This window comes from Phyllobates terribilis, unplaced genomic scaffold (genome assembly GCF_046119375.1).
Source record: "Phyllobates terribilis strain yellow unplaced genomic scaffold, ASM4611937v1 Scaffold_8__6_contigs__length_399053987, whole genome shotgun sequence".
Taxonomy (NCBI): domain Eukaryota; kingdom Metazoa; phylum Chordata; class Amphibia; order Anura; family Dendrobatidae; genus Phyllobates; species Phyllobates terribilis.
In genome coordinates, this window is record NW_027362768.1 from 375,017,832 (window position 1) to 375,037,333 (window position 19,502).

The window sequence follows — 19,502 nt, forward strand, 5'->3', positions numbered from 1 at the left end:
CCATATTCTGCAAACACTCCACACATGCAGATGTAGCAGAGCTGAGTGGCCTTTACATAGGACTGCAGCCCCCAACATTATACATATCAAGCTCAGCTCTGCAACATCTGAACCGGCACAGATCTGTCACAATCATGCAATGAAGGTTTGTACAATGTCATTATATGTCAGGTGTCAATGTCACTAAATATTACAGAATTTTCTTAATTTAGATGTGTAAAATCCCAAACCTTCCTCCATCAGCAGGTTACATTACTGCTGCAATGCTTCTGTCTAGACTAATACATTGGGGCAAATCCTCAGCTGTGCTAGCATGGTCCTGCTGAGGATTTGTTACAATGTATTCACATGTAAAGCGCCATGGAATAAATGGCGCTATAATAATAAATAATAATAATAATGTATTCGTGCCCATAAGCATCAAGCCTCACTAAACCTCATATCTCGCAGTTTTCTATTAGGAAGGCACTGTGGTCATTGGCTCCAGCATAGATGCATTGTATATTGGAGGATAAGGTAGTCCGAGAAGCTCCCCATGCTTTACACTGCTGCTGTGCTCATATAGAAAATCCTCAATTCTCAATAAATAGAAAATTGTGATTTTACTGGAGGCTTTTAGGTACAGCACCAGGTACTAGTAGGCTCACACGTGAGACTATAACTCCAGACATGTATACATAACGATGGCGCAATCTGAGCACACATTACAATCCGCCATACTGGATGGTACTTAGTAAATGACCCCTGCAGACCCCTGCATATTTGCCAACCGGAGGGATTGTGTCAATTCCACATTTCATAATGCACTAATAATGGAGCCTGCAATTCATTTACTTAACCGTGGCCAAATACTAATGACTACTCATGGATTACTGTAGGGGGCAGCAGTGTGAGGGAGACAGGTTGTAGAAAATAATGTAACTGTACAAGTAGTCAGAATTCAGCGCTTATGTGTCTAGGGGTGTAAGTGACATCACTGGATAGGAATGTGCAAATCTGACATCACAATGTATGTGACATCACAAGGGAGAAGGCAGGTGTGGTGTGTGACATCACAAGTCCGGTGTGGTGTGTGTGCAGGGTGGTTTGAGACAAATTGTGACCCGGGGCAAAAATTTAAAGCATGGCCCCAAATGCTAACATATTGCACTATCACATGGAAACATGTGAAAACTAATCTATTATTCAAGCCGTTCGGTGCTTGTTTCCCAGCCTCTTTATTCAGGCTGACAAAGAATGATGGAGGTAGAACGATCACTGATAGATGGCTGTGTCCCCGTACAGATCATGTTATTGGCAGCACAAATCTGTTTACACCGGGCAATGTGCTGCCGACAGCAATGATTTTTATTCCAGCACAAGCAATACACAAAACCTAAGAATGATGCTCCCCCCATGTGGTGCCCGTATAGTGGTAGATACCAGTCCTGAAGTGATGACAGAGCAGATATAGATGGTGACTGACGTTCTTTCTGATGGAGTCATTCGCTTTTCCCATCTTTTTCACTCAGTCAAACATGACTTTTCAACTGTAGAGTTTACAAAAAAAAAAACATGATTTCGCACATTTCCAGCCTCGTCCCCATCTATTCCCAACCTGCACAAACTCCTCATCCTACTGAGACCTCAGTGCGGAGCCGCTGCGGTCGTACGTGTCCCTAGTATTGGCCCTGCTGTGTGGCACGATAACAGCGCTCCTCTTACTGCCCCACATAGTAATGCCCAGCCCTGTGCCCCTTACATAGTAAAACACCCTTTTGTGCCCTCTAGATGGTAAAATTGCCCCTTCGAAAATATGAAAGCTTTCTGTGAGCGCCCTGGAAAGTAATATTGCTTCCTGTGTGCCCCTAAAATGTAATGATGCCTCACGTGCACATCTAAAGCGTAGGGCTCTCAGCTGAGCACCCCTAAAAAGTAATAATGTCCACTAATGGTCCAACAGCTCCCCTATGTACAATATGATGTCCCCCAGCTCCCTTATATGCAGCAACATGTCCCCCAGTCCCTTTATATACGGTATGATGTCCCCTTCACCTCCTCTATATACAGTATAATGTCTCCCATGTGTCCCCTATATACAGAGTATCATATCCCCAAGCTCCTCTATATACAATATCATTCCCCCAGCTCCTCTTTATACAGTATAATGTCCCCCAGCTAATCTATATACAGTAGGATGTCTCCCACAGTACCCCCCATATACAGCATGATGTCCCCCACAGCTACCTGTATACACACACTATGATGTCCCCCACAGCTCCCTCTATACACACTATGATGTCCCCCACAGCTCCCTCTATACAGTATGATGTCCCCCACAGCTACCTATATACACACACTATGATGTCCCCCACAGCTCCCTCTATACAGTATGATGTCCCCCACAGCTCCCTCTATACAGTATGATGTCCCCCACAGCTACCTATATACACACACTATGTCCCCCACAGCTCCCTCTATACACACTATGATGTCCCCACAGCTCCCTCTATACAGTATGATGTCCCCCACAGCTCTCTCTATACAGTATGATGTCCCCCACAGCTCTCTCTATACAGTATGATGTCCCCCACAGCTCCCTCTATACACACTATGATGTCCCCCACAGCTCCCTCTATACAGTATGATGTCCCCCACAGCTCCCTCTATACAGTATGATGTCCCCCACAGCTCCCTCTATACAGTATGATGTCCCCCACAGCTCCCTCTATACAGTATGATGTCCCCCACAGCTCCCTCTATACAGTATGATGTCCCCTACAGCTCCCTCTATACAGTATGATGTCCCCTACAGCTCCCTCTATACAGTATGATGTTCCACACGTACTGATTTATACAATAAAAAATAAACCCTACATACTCACCTAATCCTGAGTCCGCCGCACTCAGTGTCCAAGCATGGGGGAGCTATGTGGTGATGTCATCACACCACCAGCAGGATGCTGACATCTTGTGCGTGCTCCTGGCGTTCTGTAGGCTGCTTTACGTCTTACAGGGTTGCGGCTGTAAGGGAGGGCGACCATGTTTCTCTGCTCTACCGGTGTATACAGTTCCTATAAAGTTATCAGTGGCACTCACTCTGTTGGGCCCTTCTGTGTGTGTGGGCCCAGGGTGACCACTCTGCTCCACTACTGCTGGGGGCCATTTTGGGGTTGGGGCCCTGTTCAATTTCCCATTTTCCCCTCACCTAACACTGGCCCTCTATGAGCGTGACATCACAAGGCTGGAGCGGTATCTAAGCAATGGAGGGCTTGTGCACTTTAATGTCCCGGCAGCACTACAAGGCTCAGCATGCCACAGTCACTGCACGTCTTCATATCCACCACTGATACAATGCTGGCAGCTGATCACTCACAACAAGGACATCACGTTCTCTGTAAAACGAGGTGTTTCCTGCTCCTTCTGGAATGCAGATCATCAATTTTCCAACCCAGATTACAAAATGCTCAGATTAACCCTTCATAATCTGATATCACAGCACAAGGAGGAATCACCGCCAATAAACCGACAAGCATTCGTGCAGTGGTGAGGGCATGCTGGGAGTTGTCGTTTCCCATTAGCTGCAGACCACTGCATTAGGGAGTTGCACTATAAGCAATTGTCCACTACATACTTTTCAGATCGCCCCCGAGTCTGTGCTGCTGCACATGGCCCTACAGGAAAGTATTAGGAGGCTTGCCCACTATGCGTTTTTCAAGTGTTTTTGTTGCGGAATTTCCGCAGCGTAAATGCTTGCAAAACGCTTGTTAATCCGTGTCCCATGATCCCCAATGAAAATCTGCATGTTCTGTGCACATGCTGCGGAATTTTCCGCAGCAGATTTTCCTTGCGGAAAAATCTGCAGCATGTCCATTATTTGTGCGTTTCTGCATGCGGATTTAAGGTCCCAATGCATTTGAAAAACGTAAGTCAAATCTGCATGTAAAAACGCTGCAAAAATTTTCTGCTTCAATTCTGCATCGTAGGCACATAGCCTTACACCGTGTTCCGCCATATGGTGCTGCAGCGTCGTACCACGTCCTCAGAGGCAACGTAACGGCCCAGAAGGTTTACATCAGGTGATGGTGGCTCAGATCAGAGGCGTCCTGTGACCTCCTGATGTAAGATCCTCACAACCCTCATCATCCTCAGCTGCAATACACAGTATCACAGAGGGTAGAATTAGATACACAGCTCAGCAGACGGTATCACACAGGATAGGATTAGATACACGGCTCAGCAGACAGTATCACACAGGATAGGATTAGATACACGGCTCAGCAGACAGTATCACACAGGATAGGATTAGATACACGGCTCAGCAGACAGTATCACACAGGATAGGATTAGATACACGGCTCAGCAGACAGTATCACACAGGATAGGATTAGATACACGGCTCAGCAGACAGTATCACACAGGATAGGATTAGATACACGGCTCAGCAGGCAGAATCACACAGGATAGGATTAGATACCCAGCTCAGCAGGCAGTATCACACAGGATAGGATTAGATACCCAGCTCAGCAGGCAGAATCACACAGGATAGGATTAGATACCCAGCTCAGCAGGCAGTATCACACAGGATAGGATTAGATACCCAGCTCAGCAGGCAGTATCACACAGGATAGGATTAGATACCCAGCTCAGCAGGCAGTATCACACAGGATAGGATTAGATACCCAGCTCAGCAGGCAGTATCACACAGGAGAGGATTAGATACCCAGCTCAGCAGGCAGTATCACACAGGATAGGATTAGATACACAGCTCAGCAGACAGTATCACACAGGATAGGATTAGATACACAGCTCAGCAGACAGTATCACACAGGATAGGATTAGATACACAGCTCAGCAGACAGTATCACACAGGAAAGGATTAGATACACAGCTCAGCAGGCAGTATCACACAGGAGAGGATTAGATACACAGCTCAGCAGGCAGTATCACACAGAATAGGATTAGATACACAGCTCAGAAGGCAGTATCACACAGGATAGGATTAGAGACCCAGCTCAGCAGGCAGTATCACACAGGATAGGATTAGATACACAGCTCAGCAGACAGTATCACACAGGAGAGGATTAGATACACAGCTCAGCAGAGAATATCACACAGGATAGGATTAGATACACGGCTCAGCAGAGAGTATCACACAGGATAGGATTAGATACACGGCTCAGCAGAGAGTATCACACAGGATAGGATTAGATACACAGCTCAGCAGAGAGTATCACACAGGATGGGATTAGATACACAGCTCAGCAGAGAGTATCACACAGGAGAGGATTAGATACACAGCTCAGCAGAGAGTATCACACATGATAGGATTAGATACAGCGGACACTACAAGAGATGACATTCCTCCGTCCTTGGCGTCACGCGTCTTGGATTCTTCGCACACGTCTCACCTGGTGGTTTGTATCTTCTGCAGAGACTCAATGTTCTGGAGTCTCACAGTCCAACGAGACTCCACTGTGGATCCTGAGACACAGAAGAGAGCGCTGTCTGCTGGCTACGTGGCAGTACTGCACCCAAAAGGAATCAAACTCAAAGAATCCCACTCCGCTTCAGTGAAAACACTAAGGTTTTATTACAATTCCCTGAAAATGACAAGAAATCCAAAAAACATCACCGAAGAAATCCGCCACACCCCCAACAGCAGGGCACAATGCTGATGTACTGCAGGATGCAGCAACCCCTGATAACCAGCAAAGGGAGTACAGGGGCGAAATACTGATGGCTAACCGCTTACTCCCATCATCCACTCACTCCCAGGCCTGGACTTACCCACAGGGGAGTAGGTGGATCCTGCAGTTGCCCCCCCCACCCCCCCACATGTTGGACTCCCCCCAATTCCCCTCAAAAACACTAGAGGGCCCAGCTGCTCCTTGCAAAGAAAAAAGATACATGAGGTGTTGCCTGATATTTGGCCAAACTATGAGCCTTACCTGTGTGCATCTACAATGCTAAGCATTCACCCCCATGGATGATGATGGGAGTGGTTGGTCATTAGTATTTTGCACCTGTGCCCCCTTCACCTTCTGTCATGGGGCTGCTACATCCTGCACGAGAGATAGGACTGTCCCCATAATTTATTTATTTTACTCACTTATATAGTGCCATTAATTCCACAGCGCTTTACAGACATAGGCACTGTCCCCATCGGACCTCACAATCTAGATTCCCTATCAGTCTTTGGAGTGTGGGAGGAAACCAGAAAACCCGGAGGAAACTCCTTGCAGATGTTGTCCTTGAGGGATTTGACCCTAGGACCCCAGCGCTAACTGAGCCACCGTGCTGCCCTATAATGTGTGATACTGTCAGCTGAGCCGTGTATCTAATCCTATCCTGTGTGATACTGTCTGCTGAGCCGTGTATCTAATCCTATCCTGTGTGATACTGTCTGCTGAGCCGTGTATCTAATCCTATCCTGTGTGATACTGTCTGCTGAGCCGTGTATCTAATCCTATCCTGTGTGATACTGACTGCTGAGCCGTGTATCTAATCCTCTCCTGTGTGATATTGTCTGCTGAGCCGTGTATCTAATCCTCTCCTGTGTGATACTGTCTGCTGAGCCGTGTATCTAATCCTCTCCTGTGTGATACTGTCTGCTGAGCCGTGTATCTAATCCTATCCTGTGTGATACTGTCTGCTGAGCCATGTATCTAATCCTATCCTGTGTGATACTGTCTGCTGAGCCATGTATCTAATCCTATCCTGTGTGATACTGTCTGCTGAGCCGTGTATCTAATCCTATCCTGTGTGATACTGACTGCTGAGCCGTGTATCTAATCCTATCCTGTGTGATACTGTCAGCTGAGCCGTGTATCTAATCCTCTCCTGTGTGATACTGTCTGCTGAGCCGTGTATCTAATCCTATCCTGTGTGATACTGTCTGCTGAGCCATGTATCTAATCCTATCCTGTGTGATACTATCTGCTGAGCAGTGTATCTAATCCTATCCTGTGTGATACTGTCTGCTGAGCCATGTATCTAATCCTATCCTGTGTGATATTCTCTGCTGAGCCGTGTATCTAATCCTATCCTGTGTGATATTCTCTGCTGAGCCGTGTATCTAATCCTATCCTGTGTGATACTGTCTGCTGAGCAGTGTATCTAATCCTACCCTGTGTGATACTGTCTGCTGAGCCGTGTATCTAATCCTATCCTGTGTGATACTGTCTGCTGAGCAGTGTATCTAATCCTACCCTGTGTGATACTGTCTGCTGAGCCGTGTATCTAATCCTATCCTGTGTGATATTCTCTGCTGAGCCGTGTATCTAATCCTATCCTGTGTGATACTGTCTGCTGAGCTGTGTATCTAATCCTATCCTGTGTGATACTGTCTGCTGAGCCGTGTATCTAATCCTATCCTGTGTGATACTGTCTGCTGAGCCGTGTATCTAATCCTATCCTGTGTGATACTGTCTGCTGAGCTGTGTATCTAATCCCATCCTGTGTGATACTGTCTGCTGAGCCGTGTATCTAATCCTATCCTGTGTGATACTGTCTGCTGAGCCGTGTATCTAATCCTATCCTGTGTGATACTGTCTGCTGAGCCGTGTATCTAATCCTATCCTGTGTGATACTGTCTGCTGAGCCGTGTATCTAATCCTATCCTGTGTGATACTGTCTGCTGAGCCGTGTATCTAATCCTATCCTGTGTGATACTGTCTGCTGAGCCGTGTATCTAATCCTATCCTGTGTGATACTGACTGCTGAGCCGTGTATCTAATCCTATCCTGTGTGATACTGACTGCTGAGCCGTGTATCTAATCCTATCCTGTGTGATACTGTCTGCTGAGCTGTGTATCTAATCCTATCCTGTGTGATACTGTCTGCTGAGCCGTGTATCTAATCCTATCCTGTGTGATACTGTCTGCTGAGCCGTGTATCTAATCCTCTCCTGTGTGATACTGTCTGCTGAGCCGTGTATCTAATCCTATCCTGTGTGATACTGTCTGCTGAGCCGTGTATCTAATCCTATCCTGTGTGATACTGTCTGCTGAGCCGTGTATCTAATCCTATCCTGTGTGATACTGTCTGCTGAGCCGTGTATCTAATCCTATCCTGTGTGATACTGTCTGCTGGGTCGTGCATCTAATTCAATCCTGTGAGCTGAGCCGTGTATCTAAGCCCCTCATGTGATACTTCGGTGCTCAGAAATGACTTTCTGTTTAACCCTGTAGTGTCCTGCGCTCCCTCCTCCCCCGCAGTCGGGGGCTTTGGATACCCGCGGTCGGGTCTGACGTCTCTTTGTGTCTCTGTAGACGTCTTCGTTCTTCTGATCATAGTGACAAGTTTACGAGGGAAGACTTCGATGGCCGCTAATATGGAAATGATTAGGAAGGAGGAAAAAAAAAAAAGTGAAACCGACATCAAGAAATAATAGCAAAATGTCTGCACTGTTAGGAGAACACTTCTGTGTCATCTAATGTTAAATATCGCCTTTCGATTTAAGTACACAGCTCCCAGGCAAACCAATGTGCTTCTCTATGGTAAAACTGCAAATGCCTGTGCGGTGTCTGATCCCACAGTCGCGTCTCACTCCAAGTCCGCTCCTTACTGATCCACAGAGGAGGCAGAAGGATAAACACAAGATCAGACTACACGGGGTTTGTTTGTAGTCTGTTACCATGGAGACATAAGTATGCATAGGAGGTGCAGGTGCAAATTGAAAGGAGCTTTTTAACCAAGACTATTTTATACTAGAGACAATAAAAAAAATGGTTACAAATGTATTCTTATCATGTAAAATGTGTCCATAGCTACGAGATGGTGCAATCCCCCCCCCTTATAATCAGCATTGTCTCATGGGGACTGACCAGTAGCGTAGCTATCGGGGGGGGGGGGCAGAGGGTGCGGCTGCCCCGGGCCCCGCGCTCTGAGGGGCCCACCCAGATCTACGCTATGTTTAACTATATCAACCTGCGCAGATAAAATTTAAACTCTGCGACAGTGCAGGGAGACACGATGTCCCTGCACTGGCATCCTCTACGCTGTGATGTGCGACGCTGAGATCACAAGCTGGATCAGCGGGGAACGAGGAGGAGAGGTGAGTATTGTTTTTTTTGTTGTTTTTTTTAGAACAATTGTGGTGCCCATTAAACCATATTGAGGACTATGGGATGCATTATACTGAATGGGGGTGCATTATACTATAGGTGGTGCATTATACTGAATGGGGTGCATAGTACTATACGTGGTGCATAATACTATATGAGGGTGCATTATACTGAATGAGCTATGATGGTGCTTTATACTAAATGGGCTATGGGGGTGCATTATACTGAATGGGCTTTGGGGGTGCATTATACTATATGGAGTGAATTATACTATATGGGGGTGCATTATACTGAATGGGCTATGGGGGTGCCTTATACTATATGGGGGTGCATTATACTGAATGGGCTATTGGGTGCATTATACTATATGGAGGTGCATTATACTGAATGGTGGTGCATTATACTGAGTGGGCTATGGGGTTCATTATACTATATGGGGGTGCATTATATTCTATGGACTATGGGAAGCATTATACTGTATGGGCTATGGGGGTGCATTATACTGTATGGGTTACGGGGGTGCATTATACTGTATGGGCTATGATGTGCATTATACTGCATGGAGGACTATGCAGGGGCCTTTAAACTATGCAAGCAATTATACAGTGTGAAGGTTTGTGTGGGGTCCATCCTGCTGTGTGGAGATTGGGTGCATTATACTATATGGGGTGCATTATACTGAATGGTCTATGGGGGTGCATTATACTATATGGGGTGCATTGTACTGAATAGTCTATGGGGGTGCATTACACTATATGGGAGTGCATTATACTGAATGGGCTATGGGATGAATTATACTATATGGGGGTGCATTATACTGAATGGGGGTGCATTATACTATATGGGGTGCATTATACTGAATAGGCCAAGGGGGTGCATTATACTGAATGGGCCATGGGGTGCATTATACTATATGGGGGTGCATTATACTGTGTGGACTATGGGATGCATTATACTGTATGGGCTATGGGGGTGCATTATACTATATGGGAGTGCAGGGCCACCATCAGGGTATTACTGCCCTTACTGCTGTATGGAGCCCGGTGACCAGGAGCAAAAGGGGGGTGGGCGCAGCCCGGGCCCCAAGCCCATGGACTGGGGCCCCCCCTCTCTTTGCTTCTGCTTACAGAACCCTTAGGGACAGCAGCTCGGCGCATGATGCACCCGGCGGACGGAAATGAGTGCTGTACCTTTAATCCGCCGGGTGCATCATGGTTCTGGTCATGTGACACTCTGCACGCTGATCTTTAATCCAGAGCAGCAGCGTGCCACATGAGTTGCGGGGACGGCGAGCGGTAATAGTGAGTGAGTGAGTTTGAGAGAGAGAGAGTGTGTGTGTGTGTGTGTGTGTGTGTGTGTGTGTGTGTGTGTGTGTGTGTGTGTGTGTGTGTGTGTGTGTGTGTGCAGTGTGTGTTGTGCTGCGCGAGGAGGGGAGGCCCGCTGGCGGAGGGGATGCTGATGGGGGAGGTCCGCTGGAGGAGGGGATGCTGACGAGGGAGGGAGGCCTTCTGGAGGAGGGGAGGCTGCTGAGGGTATGCTGTTGAGGGAGGGGAGTCTGGTGAGGGGATGCTGATGAGGGAGGGGAGGTGGCTGGATGAGGGGTGGCTGCTGGAGGAGGGGAGGCTGGTGAGGGAGGGGAGGTTGCTGGAGGAGGGGAGGCTGGTGAGAGAGGGGAGGCCTCTGGAGGAGGGGAGGCTGCTGAGGGGATGTTGATGAGGGAGGGGAGGCTGCTGAGGGAATGGATGCTGATGAGGGAGGGGAGGCTGCTGAGGGAATGGAGGCTGCTGAGGGAATGCTGATGAGGGGGTGGAGGCTGGTTAGGGGAGGCTGCTGAGGGAGGGGAGGCTGCTGAAGGAGGGGAGGCTGCTGAGGGGATGCTGCTGAGGGAGGGGAAGCTGCTGAGGGGATGCTGATGAGGGAGGAGAGGCTGCTGAGGGGATGCTGATGAGGGAGGAGAGGCTGCTGAGGGAGGGGAGGTTAATGAGGTAGGGGAGGCTGCTGAAGGAGGGTAGGCCCCTGGAGGAGGGGAGGCCGCTGAGGGAGGGGAAGCTTGTGAGGAGATGCTGGTGAGGGGGAGAGGCTGCTGAGGGAGGGGAGACTGCCGAGGGAGGGGAGGCTGCTGAGGGTATGCTGCCTAGGAAGGGGAGGCTGGAGAGGGGAGGCTGCTGGATGAGGGGTGGCAGCTGGAGGAGGGGAGGCTGGTGAGGGAGGGGAGGCTGCTGGAGGAGGGGAGGCTGGTGAGGGAGTGGAGGCTGGTGGAGGAGGGGGGACTGCTGAAGGAGGGGAGGCTGCTGAGAGAGGGGAGGCTGGTGAAGGAAGGGGAGGCTGCTGAGGGTATGCTGATGAGGGAGGGGAGGATGCTGGAGGAGGGGATGCTGGTGAGGGGAGGCTGTTGAGTGGCTGTGGAGCAGGGGCGCCAATTTTGTTTCAAGTGGGTGCCAACCTCCGCAGACAGGTAGGGACGAGTAGTTGCTAAATGGGGTGCCCCACCCCCATCCCCACTTTACTCTTGACTACTAGATAATTTTTTATATTATCACTTTGAGTTATGTTTTGAGGTGTATTTGTATTTATATTATAGAATTTATAGGTTTTTAATGAATACCAATAAAGATATTATTAGTAGTGTATAATCGGTGAATATATATGCAATAATATACCCTGTTTACATTTATTAATTCGGTGATCGCAGGCTGCAGCGGTGGGCAGGCGGCGGCGGTGGGCAGGCCTCTGGAGGAGGGGAGGCCGCTGAGGGAGGGGAAGCTTGTGAGGAGATGCTGGTGAGGGGGGGAGGCTGCTGAGGGAGGGGAGACTGCTGAGGGAGGGGAGGCTGCCGAGGGTATGCTGCTGAGGAAGGGGAGGCTGGAGAGGGGAGGCTGCTGGATGAGGGGTGGCAGCTGGAGGAGGGGAGGCTAGTGAGGGAGGGGAGGCTGCTGGAGGAGGGGAGGCTGGTGAGAGAGTGGAGGCTGGTGGAGGAGAGGGGACTGCTGAAGGAGGGGAGGCTGCTGAGAGAGGGGAGGCTGGTGAAGGAAGGGGAGGCTGCTGAGGGTATACTGATGAGGGAGGGGAGGATGCTGGAGGAGGATGCGACCATTAGATTCTTCTTGACTGGGCGGCGGGCGCGGCGGCGGTGCCACTGGCTGTGTGAGTAGCCATGTATTCATTTGTCCACGATTTTAGTACGTGATTGTATGATACAATCCTTCCCTCCCCTCCCACCTTCCAACCTACAACCAAAGCGTATAAGCTCCTAGATGACCCTGAGCGATGCTGCAAAACCGAATGCTGAATTACCACATCAGGCGGCCGCGCTCAGGATTCTCCAGGAGCTCATACAATCTGGTTGGGGACGAAATAATTGATAGAATCTGCAATCAGAAATACAGATTATAAAAAAAAATTGTCACAATCAGGTTACAATTAGTTTAAAACAATGTATGTGACACATTCCCTTATAGAAAAATAAATAAAAATATACCTAAAAAGAGTATTGGATATTTTAACCACTTCGCGCCAGAGCCTGTTTTTGCCTTCGTGACCGGGCCAATTTTTTCAATTCTGACCACTGTCACTTTATGAAGTAATTACTCTGGAACGCTTCAACGTATTCCCCTGATTCTGAGATTGTTTTTTCGTGACATATTGTACTTCATGATAGTGGTAACATTTCTTTGATATCACTTGTGTTTATTTGTGAAAAAATCGGAAATTTGGCGAAAATTTTGAAAATTTTGCAATTTTCAAACTTTGAATTTTCATGCCCTTAAATCAGAGAGATATGTCACACAAAATAGTTAATAAATAACATTTCCCACATGTCTACTTTACATCAGCACAATTTTGGAACCAAAATTGTTTTTTGTTAGGGAGCTATAAGGGTTAAAAGTTGACCAGCGATTTCTCATTTTTCCAACAAAATTTACAAAAACATTTTTTTAGGGACCACATCATATTTGAAGTCACTTTGAGGGGTCTTTATGACAGAAAATACCCAAAAGTGACACCATTCTAAAAACTGCACCCCTCAAGGTGCTCAAAAACACATTCAAGAACTTTATTAACCCTTCAGGTGCTTCACAGGAATTTTTGGAATGTGGAAGAAAAAAATTAACATTTAACTTTTTTCACAAAAATGTTACTTTAGACCCAATTTTTTTTATTTTCACAGGGGTAACAGGAAAAAATGGACCCCAAATTTTTTTGTGCAATTTCTCTTGAGCGTGCTGATACCCCATATGTGAGGGAAAACCACTGTTTGGGCGCACGGCAGGGTTCGGAAGGGAAGGAGCGCCATTAGACTTTTTGAATGTAAAATTTGTCTGAATAATTAGCAGACGCTATGTTGCGTTTGGAGAGTCCCTGATGTGCCTAAACAGTGGAAACCCCCACAAGTGACACCATTTTGGAAACTAGACCCCTTAGGGAACTTATCTAGATGTGTGGTGAGCACCTTGAACCCCAAGGTGCTTCACAGAAGTTTATAATATTGAGCTGTAAAAATAAAATTTTCACATTTTTCCCACAAAACCATTTTTCATCCCTTAATTTTGCATTATCATAAGGGTAATAGGATAAATTGCACCATGAAATTTGTTATGCAATTTCTCCTGAACACGCCGATACCCCATATGTGGAGGCAAATTACTGTTTGGGCACATGGCAGGGTTCGAAAGGGAAGGAGCGCCATTTGACTTTTTGAATGTAAAATTTGTTTGAATAATTAGCGGACGCCATGTCACATTTGGGGAGCCCCTAATGTGCCTAAACAGTGGAAACCCCCCACAAGTGCCACCATTTTGGAAACTAGACCCCTTAGGGAACTTATCTAGATGTGTGGTGAGCACCTTGCACCCCCAGCTGCTTCACAGAAGTTTATAATATTAAGCCGTAAAAATAAAATTTTCACATTTTTCCCTCAAAAAATGTTTTTCATTCCCTAATTTTGTATTATCATAAGGGTAACAGGATAAATTGCACCATGAAATTTGTTGTGCAATTTCTCCTGAATACGCCGATACCCCATATGTGGAGGCAAATTACTGTTTGGGCACATGGCAGGGTTCGAAAGGGAAGGAGCGCCATTTGACTTTTTGAATGTAAAATTTGTTTGAATAATTAGCGGACGCCATGTTGCGTTTGGAGAGTCCCTGATGTGCCTAAACAGTGGAAACCCCCCACAAATGCCACCATTTTGGAAACTATACCCCTTAGGGAACTTATCTAGATGTGTGGTGAGCACCTTGCACCCCCAGCTGCTTCACAGAAGTTTATAATATTGAGACGTAAAAATAAAATTTTCACATTTTTCCCATAAAAAATGTTTTTCATTCCCTAATTTTGCATTATCATAAGGGTAACAGGATAAATTGCACCATGAAATTTGTTGTACAATTTCTCCTGAGTACGCCGATACCCCATATGTGGGGGAAAACCACTGCTTTGGTGTACGGCAGGGTTCGGAAGAGAAAGGAGCGCTATGTTGGCTGGGATAGACAGCAGACACCATGTCACATTTGAAGAGTCGCTGACATGCCGAAACAGCAGAAACCCCCACAAGTGACCCCATTTTGTAAACTACACCTCTCAAGGAATTCATCTAGGAAAGTAGTGAGTATTTTTTAATTTTTAAATTTATACCATTGGGCAGTGAAAAAAGCATAATTATATTTTTACCACAAAAAAATGTTTTACCCTCAGATTTTACATTTTCACACAGGGCAATGGGTAAAAATGGTGCTGAAATGTGTCACACAATTTCTTCTAAAAGTGGCAATACCCCATATGTGGCTGTATCGTACCGCTCAGCCATACGGCGAGATCTGGGGGGGACGGAGCGCTATTTGACAATTAGAGAACAAATTATTGTAGAATAGGCATTTGGATTTGGGAGCACAACATTTTCTGAATTTCTTTTGGGGGGCAAGGGTCATTTCGCTTTTCCAGAGCCTTTCTGCTACCAGTAACTTGGAAGTCCCTTATATTTTTAACAGATGACGGACCTGAGTGGGGACTAGCTTTTTTTGAGGACTGAGTTGAAGCTTTTATTGGGAACATTTTACGTAACATTTATCCGGCGCTCTAGGCTGAGCACTTACATCGGGGTTTCCATCTAAATTTCCAAGTGATGTAATTCAGATGAAACCCCTGCGGGATCCATTCACTATAATGAGGCAGCAGAGTTACTCTGGACTCCGTCTGGCCTCTGTTTAGCGGTGTCCTTTTTTTCAGAAGTGCACAAAACTGTGGCCAACCGCACTTTTATGCACGCCTAAAACAAATGACACCGTGGGATCCCAGGCTAGACGGCGTCCACAGTGGCCTATATCTGCCTCATTACAGGGAATCTTCCGTCATGGGTTCTGGCTGAATCACATATTTCAGAGATTTACACGGAAACTCTGGTGTAAGTGCTCAGCGCAGAGCGCAGGATAAATGTGTGCCGAGCCTTACTGGGATCTTTGGGAGACATAATAAACAAATCAGTAGCAGGTGAATAATATTTGTTTTATTTATTTTTTATGCCGTTCCTAGTGTGATATAACTGATTAGATTACTTTATTCTTCGGGTCGGTGCGATTACAGAGATACCAGATTTATATCGGGTTTTTATGACTGACAGCTGTCACACACTAAAATACGCTTTTTTTGCAAAATCTAGTTTTTGCATCACCATATTTTGAGAGCTATAATTTTTCCATATTTCGGCCGATAGAGTCATGTGACGGCTTGTTTTTTGCGGGACGAGTTGACATTTTTATTGGAACCATTTTTGGGTACGTGACATTTTTTGATCGCTTTCTATTCCATTTTTTGGGAGAAGTTAACAAAAACAAACACTTCAGGAATTGTTTTTTGAGGGTTTTTTTATGCCGTTCTGCGTGTGGTAAAAGTGATCAGGCAGCGTTATTCTTCGGGTCAGTACGTTTACAGCGATACTACACTTACTGTATTTTTTTTATGTTTTGGCGCTTTTACACAATAAAACAATTTTATAGAAAAAAAAATATTTTTTTTGCATTGCTTTATTCTGAGCGCTATAACTTTTTTATTTTTCGGCTGATAGAGCTGTATGGCGGCTTTTTTTTGCAGAACAAGATGAAGTTTTCAGTGGTACCATTTTTATTTCTATTCTGCTTTTTGATTGCATTTTTTTCCACTTTTTGTTTGGCGATATGATGAAAAAGCATATTTTTTTGCTCCGTTTTTTATTTATTTTTATTACGGTGTTCACAGAAGGAGTTAATTAGTGTGACAGTTTTATAGCTCGGGTTGTTTCGGACGCGGCGATACCAAATATGTGTACTTTTTTTGGTTTTGTAATAATATGCGGATTTATTGGTTTAATATTTTATTTATTTATTTTTATTTATTTTGTGATTTTTTTTTTAATAGTTTAAAAACTTTTTTTTTACTTTTTTTTACATTTTTACTTAGTCCCTGTATGGGACATTAATTTTTATTTTTCTGATCACTGATCTCATGTAATGTAATAGACATATATTACATTACATGAGATCTTCACTGACTGTTTCAGTCAGTTTCCTGTCTGGCATCAGCTACATACAGGCTGAAGCCAGACAGGAAGGACACCATATATGGCAGAGCTGGAGGCGGTCATGTGACCTCCAGCTGCCATAGCAACCCCAGGTCCTCAAACGAAACGGAGGTCTTCGGAGGTAAGTAAGACGACCCCCTCTCTTCCTGCTGTCTCCTATATGCCGCGATCACTATAGATCGCAGCATATAGAAGACAGCAAAGGGTTAACATCACTGGGACCTGATCTAATCAGGTCCCGATGATGTACCCTGTCAGAGCTAACGCTCTGCACCGGAATCGCAGTGCTTGCAGGACCCTGGGGGTCCTGAGCACTGCGAGACCACCCACCGTTTTTAAACGTCGGCGCTGCACAGAGCCCAGGCAGCGCGGACGTTTATCTACAGTGGGCGGTCCGGAACCGGTTAAGCAATGTTTAATAGGTTAGAGTAGAGAAGGGCCCGGCCAGAAGAGTCTCCTTGTCGTGGTGGCGGCTTAAAAAATCTTTTGGCCAAAATAAAAGCTGCAGCTATGTATGTGATCTGGTGTTCGATGGGAACTGTTAATGTGTGATTGGTGAGGACGGGGTGCAGAAGTGGAGTTTTTCCAAGAGTGGACCGTGCGACTGTAGAAGGTTCGAGGGGTGGCGGCGGAGCTGGGGTGGAGATTGGGCGGAGTCTGAAGGGGGCCTGGAAATTTTGACAGTATGGGACCCTGAAATTACTAGTGGCCGCCCTGTGGGGGTGCATTATACTATATGGGGGTGCATTATACTATATGGGCTATGGGGGTGCGTTATACTATATGGGATATGGGGTGCATTATACTGTATGGAGGACTATGCGGGGGCCTTTAAACTATGAAAGCAATTATACAGTATGAAGGTTTGTGTGGGGTCCATCCTGCTGTGTGGAGAGGTGGTGGGCCATTATACACTGTGTTCCAAATTATTGTGCAAATAATATTTTCTCAGATTTTCCCAAATTACCTATATGAATTGCAGTCATTGTAATTTTCCAGTCAAATAACTATTAGAGTACAATTGAAAGGTTTTTGTACAAACTTCCTATGATAACAGTATATTTTTTAAAAAATAAAAAAACTCAAAATGCATGTTCCAAATTATTATGCACAGCAGAGTTTTCAACCTTTTCATTTTAATAAAGAACAAAAAAATGGTCATTTTTGAAATTATAAGCATTAGCAGGTTATTACAAACTGAAATCAAACAGTTTTCAACTCAAAACTTTATTCTAGGTGATGTTACATTTGCACATAGGACCGCTTGTTCGAAAGGAGCTTCTGAACTCTCTCGTCCATTGAATTTGTCAGGTTTTGGATGGTTTCTGCTTCAATTGTTTTGCATGAGGACAGAATACCCTCCCAGAGCTGTTGCTTAGATGTGAACTGCCTCTCGCCATCATAGACACTCCTTTTGATGATGCTCCAGAGGTTCTCAATGGGGTTGAGGTCAGGGGAGCATGGGGGTCACACCATAAGTTTGTCCCCTTTTATGCCCATAGCAGCCAGAGATGCAGATGTGTTATGTGCAGCATGAGACGGGGCATTATCATGCATGAAATGATCTTGCTGCTTAATGCACGGTTCTTCTTCTTCAACCATGGCAGGAAGTGCTGTTTGAGAAACTCAACATACATTATGGAGTTCATCTTTACCCCTTCAGGGATCCTAAAGGGGCCGACAATCGCTCTCCCCATGATTCCAGCCCAAAACATTACTCCACCTCCTCCTTGTTAGCGCCGTAGCCGTGTTTGCATGGGGTGTCCATCAACCAGCCATCCTCCACTCCATCCATCTGGACCATCGAGATCATTTCATGCATGATAATGCCCTGTCTCATGCTGCACATAGTTTGTACAAAAACCTTTCAATTGTACTCTAATAGTTATTTGACTGGAAAATTACAATGACTGCAATTCATATAGGTAATTTGGGAAAATCTGAGAAAATATTATTTGCATAATAATTTGGAACACAGTGTATTGTATGTGGGCCCATTATACAGCAAGGAGGGCTGTGTAGTGATTAGAGTTATGGGATCATACTGTGTTGGGGTCACTATACTTCTCCGGGGCAGTTGAGGGGTGGGGCACAGTAGGGCCATATACTTTACGAATGCAATGAAAGGGGTATCTAGGGCTCCAGTAGGAGGAAAATTAGAGGGCGCACAGTAGGTGCAGTAATAGGGACACATATGGCAGCAGCGGATCAGTATTGGGGTATCAGCAGGATGAGGAGTTTGTGCAGGTTGGGGATAATGGTGCCTGAAACGTGAGAAGTCAGATGTGTCTTTGCTGTAATCTTTGCAGCCGAGTCCTGGCTGGAAGAAGCTGTCATGTCTGTCTGGGCCAGATGGAAAAGACCGGAAAAGTGAATAACTCCACCAGAAATAACATCAGCTGTAAGTCACCATCAATAACTGTGCTGTGATCTCTTACATGTTCTACAGGACTGGTACCTACCACTATATGGTCACCATATGGCGGTAATATCAGTGCTGGTCTTTGTATAGAGATTTCTTTTAGTAACAGCGCGGTCATCTGCTGAGGTTCTCCTACATCCCCTATTAGGCCACGGCCCCACTATCAGTATTCGGTCAGTATTGTTTCTCAAGAGTGGGAGCCAAAACCAGGTGAGGAACAATCAGAGAAAAGGTCTAATAGAAACAAGTCACCAATTCTGCATTTATCACCCACTCCTGAGAAAAAATACTGACCGAATACTGACCAAATACTGATAGTGGGGCCGTGGCCTAAGAGTGCACCACCATAACTGTAATCAGGGTTACCTGGTTAGGGGCCCATCAGAAGTTTCGCCCCCCTGAACCAAACCCCTAGCTACACCTCTGGGACTGACCCTGGTTCATTAGTCAATGAACGGAGATCAGCAGCTCAATGAAA

General features: G+C 46.0%; 1 protein-coding gene across 5 annotated transcripts in view; it reads left to right on the forward strand.

Annotated features, from left to right (window-relative positions):
- CFAP100 (cilia and flagella associated protein 100) overlaps window positions 1-19,502 on the forward strand; it is a 214,772-nt gene that overhangs the window by 176,893 nt on the left and 18,377 nt on the right. For 4 of the 5 annotated variants that reach the window (XM_073644959.1, XM_073644960.1, XM_073644962.1 and 1 more), the window contains exons 1-2: window positions 10,275-10,342; window positions 18,912-19,003. The exons of the other annotated variant lie outside the window; for it this stretch is intronic. In XM_073644959.1, the coding sequence (XP_073501060.1) occupies window positions 10,320-10,342; window positions 18,912-19,003 (115 nt within the window). In that variant the 5' untranslated portion in view covers window positions 10,275-10,319. Of the gene's footprint in view, window positions 1-10,274; window positions 10,343-18,911; window positions 19,004-19,502 lie in introns of those variants that run through there. 5 annotated transcript variants of the gene reach the window in all.